The sequence below is a fragment of the Rattus norvegicus genome, chromosome 20 (genome assembly GCF_036323735.1).
Source record: "Rattus norvegicus strain BN/NHsdMcwi chromosome 20, GRCr8, whole genome shotgun sequence".
NCBI classification, from domain to species: Eukaryota; Metazoa; Chordata; class Mammalia; order Rodentia; family Muridae; genus Rattus; species Rattus norvegicus.
In genome coordinates, this window is record NC_086038.1 from 33,183,694 (window position 1) to 33,198,252 (window position 14,559).

The following is a 14,559-nucleotide window of genomic DNA, read 5'->3' on the forward strand; positions in this document are numbered from 1 at the left end:
AGTCATTGTTTTTGATAGCTGAGTAATATTCCATTGTGTAGATGTTCCACATTTTCTGTATCCATTCCTCTGTTGAAGGGCATCTGGGTTCTTTCCAGCTTCTGGCTATTATAAATAAGGCTGCGATGAACATAGTGGAGCACGTAAGACAAAATTTCATGTCCATTTTTTAACAGTTACAGCCCAGGGAACATGAGAAAATGCAAAGTTAGCAATATAGTTCACTACTTCACCACCATGGGGCAGATCCACTGTGAGCTTAAGAGAATCTAATGGTTACTGTATGTGTCGAGGAGATCTACATTCTCACACCCCTCCTTGAAAACAAGGAATGAAAAGGGGCACATTTAAATTAGGCATTCTCTCCTGAACAAAGTCAAGACTATCACAACCTTACAGAGACAATTTGGAGTATTATGGGTGAGATACCAAAACGCAAAGAAAAAAAGCCAAGTCTAGTGGTGAACTACATCCTAAACCAAATAAAGGTAGATGGTTTTCTTCAACCACAGAGGAAAAGGCTTCAGAGTATTACACCACCTCCCCTCTCTGGATGGTTTAGCGCAGTGATTCTCAACCCCCCTAATGCTGCGACCCTTTAATAAAGTCTCTCATGTTGTGGTGACCTCCCAACCACATAATTTTGCTACTGTTATAAAACATAATGTAAACATCTGTGTTTTCCGATAGTCTTAGGTGACCTTGTGAGCCATTCAACCACTCAAAGTGGTTGGGACCCACAGGTTGAGAAACACTGCTCCAAATTGTATAGGAGTTTCTCCCTCTACTGTGTTCTACGAAGATTCAAAACTGAGCATTGTTCTCCTTAGTGCATATCTTATCAAGAAATTTACCTACTAGCATGTTATTCCATAGACCTAACAGGGATTAATACACCATGTTTCTCTGTATGTGGTTATGTAGTCCCTTTAAACTAATTCAATAAATCTTGATGTTCCATTCATTTCTTGAAAATTGCAGCTGACTTATAAGCTTAAATACAAAGAAAGCATTATCAACATAGTACAAATAGCTGGGTTCCACCTTCTCATTTTATAGAAGGCCCAAAGAAATTAAACGCCAGGTCAAAAGACACCTGAGTTCTCAGCTACACCAGACCAAGTCCCCAAAGAGTCTACGAAAGTCCTACCAAAGAAACGAGTACACAGCCATGTTTACTAATATTCATAGCGACTAGAAATAAACGCGGCCTAGAAATCCACCAACCTGTAAGCATGTAAGAAAATGTGGTACAGGTACGCAATTCAACTTTATTTGACCATAAAGAAAAATTAAACCATGGCATCTGCAGAAAACAAATGGACTTGAAATCACTACATTTATCAAATGTGGCAACCCAGACAAATACCGCATGCTTTCTCTCATATTTGTAATCGAGACTTTAATTCTTGTATATGTGAGGGTTGACAGTTCTGAAACTGGAAAGGTCTAAGCTAGAGGAAGAATAAAAAGAGGATAGCAGAATATACGTGACAGAGCAAAGGGAAAAGGGAAAGGGGAGAGATGGTAGGACAGAAGTGGGCTGAGGGGAATCTGAGGACCAAGAAAAAGAATGTATGAAAATCCTATAATGAAATAAACACTTTGTATGCAGGTTAAAAGAAATAAAAAATTAACCTATGAAGAAAAAATTATCTAGGTTCTAAATGTGACATAATCAGAAAAAAGTCCATGACCTATTTGTTCAAATTCCTTTTCTTTCTATGACTCCATGTTAGCTTCTGTTTGTTTCACATTTCCTTAGACTGGACATGTTTAATTTTTATGCCTACTTAACAAGTGAGACGATAAAAGCCAAGCTAAGTACAATATTTAAGATTATCGCGTTAATTCATCTCAAAGGATTTGTAAGCTTTCTAAACAGTGCGTCAATTTTATGGCACTTACACTCATTAACTTGTGAGAGCTGGAGAACGGAGCCTGGGGTGTAGTCGTGTACTTACTGCAATGAACAGAACAACCACTGGGGGGAGGCAAACACTAGGTTGTGAGCCTTACCTGCATTGGTGTCTCACTTCCTTGCTGAAACTCTTCAGTTTGTGGCTGTTGCCAAGGAGCTAAACTGTAAGAATCCTCTGTGGTTCTGCCTTCCAATGGGTTTGTCCGTAACTGCTCTGTAAGCCACATCTGAGTCCTCACAGAAGGTTGAATGGGAACTCCACCTACTGCCTGCTGGCCCAGCATTAAATACTTTGGAGACTCACAAGCCTCTGAGCCTGTCACAATGGGCTTGCTCTCAGGTAAGGCACTGTATGTCATGTCTAAAGTCTGTCTCCTGAGAGCAGAGGAAGAGACTCTGACATCCTCTTTGTTGCAGCTCTCAAATTTATCCTTGCAGTGCGGAGTTGATGGCCGTTTCGTGTTCACTTGCTTGTCTTCCAGTTTAAGCATCTCCATAGTGTCATGGAAGCAGCTAGGCCCAAAGGTCCGTAAGTGGGACGTGAAAGCCTTGCCCTTCCCTGTCTTCTCCAAGACATTCCTCAACTCTTGCGTGTATGCAATGGCACTCTGGTTGCGGTTCTCCAGGGCAGTAAGCTTGGACAGAGATGACCACTTCCTCAGGGGCCTGAAGTCCTTCATGTGTAGGGAGGAGTCCCGCTCCCCTGTGCCGTGCTCTCCCAGTGTCTGCATGAGATTAGTACTCCATTTAGAGCCGTCTGACGGTAGATCTCCCCTGTGTTTGGAAACTGAAGCACTGGAGTTACATGGCATCACATGGGCAGTGGGAGGGGTAAGCAGCGATCCACTAGGCTTCAAAGATGGCGTGCCACTGGAAGTTGAGTGGTCTGCAACAAGACAAGACGGCCACGTCAGTTCCAACCAACAGCTTAAAGCGGGTAAACGCAAAATGCCAAAGTAACATCTGCGTGTGGCTTCTCAGCCTGTATTTCTTCTGGCATTCTTCCTCAGAATGAGGAAACAGCTAGAACTGTTATAACTAAGTTATCAGACACAAGGCATCATCAACACACTTTCTAACATTCTCCTCCCTCCCCCGGCCACCTCTCTCTAGCGTTCCTCCTCTGCTCCCACGAGAGTCGTCTTCTATGGCCGTGTTCACTCTTGAAGGGCAGGTGAGTTTCCTTAGGGTTACTGCTGTAGGGTTCTAGAGAGGGATAATTTACAGAGCACGCACACTCCTCATCAGTGCTACCCGCTAAAAACAATACCTTCCCCTCCCCTAACTGGACAGTGATCGGAGCTCAGGGAGCAGTGGTGTCTAATGAGCCCAGGTCCCCTAGCTACCTACCGTTCGTTATCTGCCTAGAGGGCCTGGGCAGGGACGTTCACTGGCCCTTCCTCCCTCTCCCTACCCCACCCGTGACAGAATGCTGCAGGCACAATCTTGCACAGGTCTTGTGCAATGGTGATGTCAGATTCTCAAGAGCGTTCCGATCCACTCGACTCCTTCTCTGGCTCCTACACCCTTTCAGCCCTCTTCTGCAATATGCCCTGAGCCTTGAAGTAGGCGACAAAGAATTCCTGTTATGGCTGAGCATTTAGCAGTCCCTTATTCTCAGCACTCTGACCAGTTCTAAGTCTCTGCAGTTATTGCTACCTACTGCAAAAACAGGGGCTTCTCCAACTGAAGCTGACAGTAGCACTTAACCTATATCCATACACTGGACACATACATCATGGGTACAAACCTATGGACTGATGGACACATCATTAGCAGAAAATAGCAGAAAAACAGCAGCAACTTCCCCTCTAGGGCCCGTTACCTCCCCAGCCAAAGGTGTTTGACCAAGATGGTGGTGATCGGCGTGAATTCCCTCCAATGGGGCAGGCCTACAAACTGATCCGGAGCACATGCTCCCCTGCCACTGACATGCATTACTGCACCAGAAGGCACAGTGTCCTGGCCTGTCAGTCGTGCAGCACTGGTATCTGCAGCTAGACTGTCTAGCAGTAGAGAGCTGAAGACCGAGCTGAAGAGTGGGAAGGAGGCTTCCATCCCAGTTCCAGCTTGATTCCTCAGCGTCCTGAGACCAATGCCTATGAAGTCTCTCTAGCAACACAGTTCAATCAGTGCTGAGGAGTCAGCAACAGTAAATTGACTGTAGCCTTCCGGGGCCTACATGACCTCCTAGACCATGTGAGCACAACCCTGGAACTGAGGTTTCTGTTGACTACCCACTGGTTTCCAGGGGCATCATCATCTGTTCGCAGTATCCTTTTCACATTTTCATGTCTGAAACCTAGTGGCTGGGCCTCCCACAATCCCTTCAGCCAAGGAAAACCTGGCTTTCACATTTTACTTTCCATGAGGTCTTAATTTCTCTTCTGGGAATAGAGTTTTATTACTTGGCCATATTTCTACTCAAGAGACTGAAGTATCTCCAGAACACTGTTAGAGAAGTGTGAATACTACACCAGGTGATAGTCTACTTTCCATGATACTGAAGACACTGAAACCTAATCACCAGGTTTAGCTGCCTCTTGGGGACCAGCAATGTGCCATTTTCCTAACTGCTTCGGTAGCTTGGTATTTCTCAGTTGCATAAAGGATCAATAATTGGCAATAAAAGCCACTTCGTCGGGTTAAAGTTTTAATGTCTTTTGTCTGTTTGAGAAAGGGACTCATGTAACCCAGAAACACTGAACTAGCTATGTAACCAAGGATCATCTTGAACCTCTGATCTCCTGCCTTCCCCTCTAAGAATTACAAGTGGACAGCACTGTATGTTTTGTGAGGTGCTTGGGGGGAAGCCAGGGCTCACCTCACCAACTGGGCCACTTCCTTACCACTACTCTTGAATTCACTAAAAATCTGAATGCAACCAAAATATTGTGTCTGTAGAATATGATCTTAAGGACAAAAGCTACTCCTAGAAGTTCCTTACTAGGAAGTCTCAAGCCTTAGCATGCAAAAAGGTTACCTGGAATATGCTCTTACACCAATCATAATCAGTCCTGGTAAATGGGCCTCAGAAACAGCACTTAAACAAGCATTCTACTGCTCAATTCATGAAAACACCACTCCCCTGGGTATGACTCCAGTTCTAAAATCTTCAAGCTTACATATTCCAAAGTCAACCACAACCAATATCCACAGTTTTAAGATAAATATAAGAATTTATCTTAAAACTTACTATAACTTAATATAACATTTAGAGTTCATTACCATCAAAATTAAAATTCAGAAGCTGGTCTATTTTTACACATGCATACATTCTTAACATGCACATACAGCACATGAATAAACAAACAAGACCTCACATATATGACAGCATGAGCATCTGGGGGGCTGACTGTTATTTCTGAGGCAAAAGATTCATCTAGAAACTGTTAATTGTGTTGACCCTTTAAAAATAACATTTGCCCAGGAAATCTAATTAAAGATAAATACAAGGTAATTCCTGGTATGCTTTAAATTGCTTTACTTAAACACAAATCTCAAATGCAAGTTACTGCGATGTAATCTAGCCCACGTTTAAATTCCATCAGAGGAGTCTGAAACTGGCTGGAAGCAGTTTAATCTGAAACTGGCTGGAAGCAGTACTTCTACAAACTCGGGGACAGCGTTTGAACGCTCAGGAGACCGTAAAGAGCCAGTGATGGCCACTAAGACCATTTAAGGACATCACTGTAACCTAGCAATGTAAATGAATTACATTTCAGATAACATTTCTGACGTTTTAACAAAATCTCAACTTTCTGTTTCAAAAGTGTATTATTTTATCTGTGAGCACACTGATTCTTATCTTCTCATATATAGAAACTTCCCTCCTCTGCATCTTTTCTGATCTATTTTTCCTATAGCAAAAATGAATTAAGTGCAAAAAAATTCTTAGATCCAACTGATAATAATCATGAGTTTTATTTAAAAACAAAATCTCAAATCAAGACATTCTGGTTTAAAATATAGTAGCACAATTAGACAATATGAATAATACTTTAATCACAAGGCAATCATTTTCACTCACAATAACAAGCTTTATTTTTCTCTAACTTTCTTGCTAATGCTGTACTCATAGGGTACTGTATGTAACATATGGGAAGAACATTTTTGAAGCTGATGTCTGTGCAGGTGAGGGGCTGGCACAGGATAAGGCAAGGCCTGTGATCAGGCAGGGAAAGAGGAAGGCAGGCATAGAGTTTTAAAGAGAGGAGAGAGAGGAGAAAGAAGAGAAGAACCAAGATGGAGGCAGAGAAGGTCGACCCAGATCTGTGTGGCCTTATGAAATGAGTATTTCATAACGGATGGATTTCTGTAGGACAACTGTCTTATCTAGGTGGGCAGTTTATATCATTACCAATTGGTTGTGAGTTTATTGTACAGATCTTTTACGGAGTTTGAATTTACTGATATAAATCTGATTGTTAAATTACAAACTTATTGAGTTTTGATTTTAATGGGTTACTGGGAGTTGTGACTATAACCACAGGGGGTGGATGCTGGGAATGTGAGCAGAGTCTGCAGCATGAGAGCTGCAAGAGGGCGGCTGCTGCTGGGCTCAGAGAATAGCTGGTGGCGGTGTGGGATAGAGATTGGGAGCTTAGCAGTTGAGATGCTTTGCTGATTAAGATAAAAATATCCTGCAGGTACCATGCAGCCCACCAGACCTGGCACTAGCGCAGGATGGTAGCTTTTTTTATATATTTACTACAACACATTTTTACACCACAAATAATACCTTCCTTTTTAAATTAATACTTTAAGTAATCTGTATTTTTAGGTAAATTTTCTTAAATATTCTGTGTGTGCTTTGACCTACAGGCATTTGCAATTTAAGAAGGGACCCACAGATTATGTTAGCTAACCCAGCATAGGACTCAAAATAGAATCCTGGGCTGTTTCTCAATCCAATGTTGCTAGACAACACTCCAGTCTTCTTTCCTCCATGTTCTTTCCAAGCATAGGTACATGGGAAGGAGGGGTGTTCAAAAGAAAAGCCATAGAGTGAGATGTGGGGAATGTCGGCTCCGCTGCTGGAACACTGGGCCTTCTGGACACATTACCACACTGCTCTGAGTTAAAATGGTTGGGTTTTACCCCAGGATCTCAGATAAAATTTTAATCATATATCGAGTATATTATATTGAAAATATATGGCTTTTCTGTTCAGTTGGTTTTAAGATAAGGTCTACCTAGTATATAGATGAAGTTTATTTAAAACTTTCTTTGTATCCCATTCTGGTTGGATTTCACAATCCCCCTGCCTCAGGTTTCCAAGTCTGACACAGATGTATGCTACCACACCTAGCATAGAAGACATTTTCACTCCTGTTAAGACCACAAGTGCTGTGACATCTCAAAGTCCTTAGTATTGATGACCCATGCCTGTAACCCCTTGGCTATATATTGTGTTCAAGCCAGCCTGGGATACATACGACCTTGCCCAAAAAACAGGAAGAGAAGGTAGTTTTGAGGGTTTTGGTTTTTTGGGATTCTGTGTGTGTGTGTGTGTGTGTGTGTGTGTGTGTGTGTGTGTGTGTGTGTGTGTGTGTCTTTTTTAATCACCTGAGTGATTTCATTTGCTGCTGCTTCAGTCTCTTCTTGTGAACAAGTTACCATCAACTGCTACTCAAATACACCAACAATCCCTTGACATCCAATTTAGCTTTTCTACGATCTATCAGTCACACTAGCACATAAACCCCAGTACTCTTCTCACTCCCAGACTCTGATCAAGCTGATCTCTCCACCAATACTACATTTCCCTGAGCCTGCCCAGACAGCACCTACCATCTTCTGACTGCTTAAACATCATTCTGTGAGTTTCTCCTATAATGCACAAGACAGATGTTTGTTACCAACCAGGAGAAATAGCTGCTTCATTTCTAAGAATTAGATAGCACTGGATCTAACACACAGGAGACACTAAGGCACAGCTAAGCAAATAAGTGACTGAGGAAACTCTTACCTCAGAGAGAGCCCTAGATTTTGCCCTAAGATGAAAACAATGTATCAAGTGATCCTCTCATAGAAATATACAGAATGAGCTGGAAACACTTCACTTATAATGACCTATTATCAGTATAAACATCTAATGAAGATATGATTAACAAGACTTTATTTTTTTGGGTCTGTTTATTTAGAATAAATGAAATTAATTGGAGAAGCCTATCATTCCCAAGAAAATTAGCACAGGAAATTGGCAAAAAACAAAAACTTGTCTTCTATCTGTAGCTTTCTTTACTATAAGTGTTCTTTAAAAATAACCCCAAAATTACTACTGAAGGTAGTATGGGATAGTAAGGACAAAGTGAGGTTGTGTTGTATTATTACAAGTAAATTACAGTGGGTTAAATCTCTGAATTATAAGACATGGTAGAGTATTGTTTGGACAAAACAACCAACAAAAGACTTGAAGAAAGCTTATAAAGTACTTTGTGGAATGTTTTATTTGAAATTTTTAAGTAAGTTCAGATTACATTTGGTAACACTTAAACAAAATGTACATTGTTTAGAAAATTAATATGACAATACATGCCCTGGGAGGGACTTCTCAAGTCAGGGCTGTAGTAAAAAGCCGTGACTAGAAAAAGAAGCTAAGTCCTCCAGAGGCTGTTGCAGACATGTTCTGTAGTATATGTTGAACACAGGTAGATTAGCTGTGGGCACAGCTTAATGGTCAGACATTGCCCAATGTGTGCAAAGCCCTAGGTCAACCCCCAGTACCAAAGAAAGAAGAAAAATTAGGTAAGCAAGCTTAGGTTAATTTTATAAATAATAAAAATATGGGCTCCTGGTTAATAGATGATAATTTATGGAACCAAGGACTGAGTGTGTGAAGCACATACATCACTTTCATACAACATATCATAAAGCAGCCCAGCGAACAGTGTACTAAAGCTCACGTTATACTATAGACGTCCATCTATAAACTGTGTCCTAATACAAGGTTACTCACGGCATTCAGCAATTTTCCACAGTAGTTATTTTTAGGCCTTACTAAAAAGATATGCCATGAAGCAAATTTAATAATGAAAAAGGACATTTATAAATCAACCTTTGGACTTGGGGACATCTGCCAAAGAACACAGGGAACCACAACACAGCCCAGCTCTCACACAACAGGAATCATGAAAGGCATAACAACAATTCAGAAGAGGAAATATACACCAAGAATCAAGTGTTACATCAAAAAAGACAGGCAGCTTATGAGCAAGTTTATCTGGGCTTGCTATTGCAGAGGGATAAGAGTCCAGAATGGCAGAGCAAAGGCAAGGTCACAGCAGAAAGCTGAGAGCTCACATCTTAAACCACAGGCACACGCAGAGCATGAACTGGAAATGGCTCAAGGTTTGAACCATCAAAGCCCACCCCTGCTGACCCACCTCCTCCAGCAAGGCCACATCTCCTTGCCTACACAAGCAGCACCACTAGAGACCAAGTGTTCAAACATCTGAGCCTATGAGGCCATTCTCTTTCAAACTACTATAGTAAAATTCATCATTCAAGCCACAATTCTGATTCATTTTCCATAGAAATGTCAAGCTTCCGTTACCCATATTCAGTCTTCTATCTCATTCGTAGTCACAATTCTTCATATTCCTTATCCTTCCTAAAATGTCTACCCTACTTGCATTGTCTTCGCATCTTGAAGGCTTTACCATATAGAAGAATAAGCAAATAATACTATCTTCTAGGACAGTGGTTCTCAACCTGTGGTCAGGACCCCTTTAGGGCATCAAATGCTCTGCAAATCAGATATTTACACTGTAACTCATTAAAGTGGCAAAACCACAGTTATGAAGTAGCTTGGAAGTGAAAGCACAAACTAATAATGGAAGTTTGATAATAACAACAATGATAATAGTAATAATGCACAGGAAAAATCAGGAGTTCTGGGAAACTATGAAAACTACAGTCTCCTCGGTGAAGGATGTTGGGTGTTCTGCTAGTCACTGTTAGGAAGACAGCAGCACCCCAGTCTCTACAGGCCCTGAGATACACGAAAGACATTTTAAAGTTCTCTTAGCTAAACTGAGGAAAGAAGGCTTCGGGCTGGAGAGCTCTGGAGTTCTCTGATAATAGTATATTCTCTGTAGAATCAGTTCTCTGATTAACAGTATATTCTCTGTATAATCAACTCTCTGATTAACAGTATATTCTCTGTATGATCAGTTCTCTGATTAACAGTATATTCTCTGTATAATCAACTCTCTGATTAACAGTATATTCTCTGTATAATCAGTTCTGTGATTAATAGTATATTCTCTGTATAATCGATTAACAGTATATTCTCTGTATAATCAGTTCTCTGGTTAATAGTATGTTCTTTTGAGCTTAAGGAATTCACTCGGCAATTATTGAGCTTTTAAGTCAACTCTTCAAGAGCTACATAATTTTTCTCTAGACTTCAAGTCATTATCTGAGACGGCATTACACTAGAACCCCTAAAATTAAGGAAGAGAAAAAGCTACTTAAGACACAAACTTTGAAGACAACCTTAAGGAAACAGAGCATTCCCTCTGCACTTCTAGACCCTGTTCTGTCGTCTCTGCCACATCAGTATGTTTATTAATAACTCTTAAAGTTTATTAATGAGAATGACCAAAAACACTGTTACAAGTTTCAAGCCCAGAACCCCTGCTTTATTTTTAAATTCAATTGAATTCAAACGACCCCCTAGCACTTTTCATGCTCCTCTGTACGCTTTTCAGCCTCATACGCTGTATAAAATGTCACGGATTGAACAGCGTCTGTTAATATGTCGCATCCTACTTAAGATACATTAAAATCGTTCTCTCTCTCTCTCTCACGTATCTGTCTGTTCTCCCCCCACCCCCACACATGTAAATATGAATTCATTTGAAAGTCAGTGTTTTGCAGATGAAATCAAAATGAAGATATCAGATAGAATTAGACAGACACAAATGCCACTGACTGGTGTTTTCAAATCCCATTTACCTTATAAGGAGAAGAAAGCAAGATCTAAAGACAAAGGGGTCATGAAAAAAAGACAAATACCAGGAAAGGATGCCACAGGCTGCCAGAAAATGGGATGTTTTCCCCTAAGGCCTTCAGAGGGAAGGGCTTCCCAACATCCTGTTTTTAGACAGTCTCTGAAACCTTCAAGGAAGTAAGGTGACTCTTCCCTACTGATTTGCACAGACACAGACTATACAGCAGGGCTTCACAACAGCAGCCTGTAAACCTGAAGTGCAGCGCCCGCCATTCTAAGGCCTCCTGGGCCCTTAGATTGTTCTGATCTAGGGTTTAGCTACATGGGGCCTTCTAACAAATTTAACAATTTAGGGTAAAGGGGCAAGGTAGCCCCTGGCTACCTGGAACTCACAGATATCTGCCTGCCTATGTCTCTCAGGTCCTGGGATTAACGATGGGCCATCATGCCCAAATGCTAACAATGGTTTAAGTTACTAATTTGATAATTCCAAATATTTTCTTTCTTATCTTCATATGACTTTCTCTTTTCATTTTTTTTAAAACTGTGTTCTAGGACCCAGTTCTTCCTACCTCAGTTAAACTATAATGAAAACACCCTCAAAGTTCTGCCCCTTCAGATGTGTATCTCCTAGATAATTCAAAATCCTCTAAAGGTATAATGACAATTGATCATCCAAGTGCAACTGTGATGCATTTTCAAATGGCACCGGCCCCATAGGCTCAAGTATTTGAATAGTTGATAGAACTGCTTGGGAAGGATTAGGGGGTGTGGTCTTGTTAAAGGAGGGTTAGTAGGTCACTGGAGCAGGCTTGAGGTATCAAATGATTCCAGCCCTTCCCAGTGCACTCTCTGCCTCTTAGTTAGAGCTCAAGATGTGAGCTCTCAGCCACTGTTCCAGCAGCTTACTGCCCATAACCTCTGCTCCCCAACCATACATACTAACCCTCCAGAACTGTAAGCTCTAAACTCTCTCTTAGTAATTGCCTCCGTCATCGGGAGCCTCATCAAAGCAACAGAAAGTAAGTAATACAGTAATAAGTGGCAAAAGAAGTTTCATCTGTTATGATGAATGCACTACTCTGGTTGAGCAGTGATAATATGGAAGGATGTATATGTGTGGCGATAAAGAGTATATGGGAAATCACTTTAGTCCTCAATCAACCTTATGCGTGCTCTGGAAATGCATAGCTGAAAATAAAAATCTTTTTTGAGTGCAAGGGTAAATGGAATATAAACAGAGAATTTAATTTGATATTTCATTTATAGCAATACTGAATGTTACCAGCAACCTAAATATTCCTTATAATCTTCAGAACTGTTTCTCACTCACACCGTTCTCCATAAGCTTACCTTCCACGCTGTCAGAACAGGAAGTGCCAATGCCAGTGTCTCCACTGTCAGACGTTATGCTGTGTCTCCGGATATGGTTATTTCGGGGGTTAGATGGAACAGCTGTGGCCTGCCATAATGATTCATTACCAGGTAACCATGCTGATGAATAGTCCGAGCCTGGAAGGAAAAATACACCACTAAGACACGGGCGACATCTGTCTGAAAATACACCACTAAGACACGGGCGACATCTGTCTGAAAATACACCACTAAGACACGGGCGACATCTGTCTGAAAATACACCACTAAGACACGGGCGACATCTGTCTGAAAATACACCACTAAGACACGGGCGACATCTGTCTGAAAAAGTTCAACAACCAAACTAACAAACTCCGTTATTCTAACTGCCGAGCTTCTCTCTGCTTCTAGTTCCTGAACTGCTAAAGATGGACTATGTCTGACTTAAACCATAATCTGGGGCTGGGAATGGTAGCACATGCCTTGAATCCCAGGACTCAGAGGCAGAGACAGGCAGATCTCACTGCTGAGTTTGAAGACAGCTTAGTCTATATAGCAAGCTCCAGGACAACCAGGAATACCTAGTGAGACCCCGTCTCAAAAAAATAAAAAACGAAAATCAGCAAACCCAATTTGGCCTTATGTGCTAGTGCACAACCATAGTCCCAGCTATAATCCTTGCACTTGGGAAACGCACACAGAGAGACAGAGAGCTCTGGGGCAGCTTCAACTACACAAGGCCAGAGAGCTCCACTAGACTACTAAAACAGGGTCTCAAAAACAGACAAAAGGAAAAAGAAACCAGAAACACTGAATTTACGGAGGGTCTACATGAATCCTATTACATGACCAACAGAAACTGAATGCATTCATCATAAAAGACAAACCTACTCTAACCTAGCCACTTCAAATATCATTTTATTTTCCAAAGAATTTTTTGTTTCTTTATCATTTGCTAAATGATTTACTAAAACTTCATTTAAAAGTTCCAAGTAAAAAAAACAACTAAAAATGTACCAAATTAGCCCAACCCAAAGTCTATCCATCTCAGTGAACGTCTGTACAGTTATCACTCGCAAGCTGCAGAGCTCCACACTTGATTACACACTCTCCATACTGATACATTTCTATGTATTTACCCTCTATCAAATCCAACCAAACAGACATAAACAACTCAGAGTTAATACAGAAAACAATTAGCTTCTGCTAGAATTCTAGCTATTACAGTCAGACAGTCTCCAAGTTCAACAGATTCATCATAAGTGATTCAGCCTGTTCATTCATTCCTGTTTGGAAGAAAGGATTGCCCATCTCAGAGCAGGTAAGAGCAAGTCAAAGTGGTTAGGATACAGTAATCCCTAAAGGCTTTATTAAGGGGAGGTTTGGTTTGATTTTGTTTTGTTTGTTTGTTTGTTTTGTTTTGTGAGGACTAGAAAGACAAGTTGTGTAAATGTCTTTTCCACAGTCTCACAGTCTCAGTTTAACTACATGGTACATAAATCCTGGACAAGATCAGATGTGAGTCATGGTTAATTTTGTATGTGAACTTGACTGTGTCACTGGACCGTAGGGTGCTTACATATTTGGACAAACACTTTCTAAAACAAATTTGATTACATGTTTAGAGAAAGAGAGAAAGATTATGAGTCCAAGTGTGCAGGGCATGTACTACCTACCACGGTGTTTATGTGGAGGTCAGGGGACAGGGAGCAGACACTGCTTTTCTTACACCATGTGGGAATCACACTGAAGTTTTCAGGCTTAGGTGCAAGTGCCTTTACCTGCTGAGCCATCTCTCTGGACAGTCATTTCTGTAAGAATATTCTTGGTTTGGAGTAGGTACCATTGACATTAATAGACATGGTGAATGACTCTGCTGTCTTCAATGTGGGCAAACTTTATCCAATCAGCTAAATGCTTGAATAGACAAAAAGTTTAATTGGGGAATTTTTTACATGCCTCTTGACCCCTGAACTAAAACACTGGTTTTCCCTGTGTTCAGACTTGAACTGGAGCAGAGGGTCTTCCTGGGTGTGGAGCCAACACCACAACAATACTCTCAGCACGTTTCGTCTCCTGCTCGCCAGCTCGCCAGATCTGAGGTCTTTGTCAGTACATCTAAGTCAGCTCCTAGAATCATCATCTCCTATTGGAGCAATAGAACTAGGGAATCTCTAAGAGAACAATGACCAGAATCTACACTTTCCCTCACTGTACTTCAACATCACCTGTTTAGCAGAGCAAATACCTCAATACCTGGGATCTAGCATATACTAAAAATATTAAAAATCTATAAAAAAAAGATAAAAATAATAGTAAGTCT

General features: G+C 41.0%; 1 protein-coding gene across 9 annotated transcripts in view; it reads right to left on the minus strand.

Annotated features, from left to right (window-relative positions):
- The window catches only part of Cep85l (centrosomal protein 85-like), a 171,069-nt gene that overhangs the window by 72,580 nt on the left and 83,930 nt on the right, over positions 1–14,559 (minus strand). For 7 of the 9 annotated variants that reach the window (XM_063278909.1, XM_017601525.3, XM_017601526.3 and 4 more), the window contains 2 exons: positions 12,234–12,392; positions 2,020–2,807 (listed from right to left, as the gene is read on the minus strand). In XM_063278909.1, coding sequence (XP_063134979.1) covers positions 2,020–2,807; positions 12,234–12,392 — 947 coding nt within the window. Of the gene's footprint in view, positions 1–1,908; positions 2,808–12,233; positions 12,393–14,559 lie in introns of those variants that run through there. The other 2 variants (XM_063278912.1, XM_063278911.1) reach the window with 2 other exon arrangements.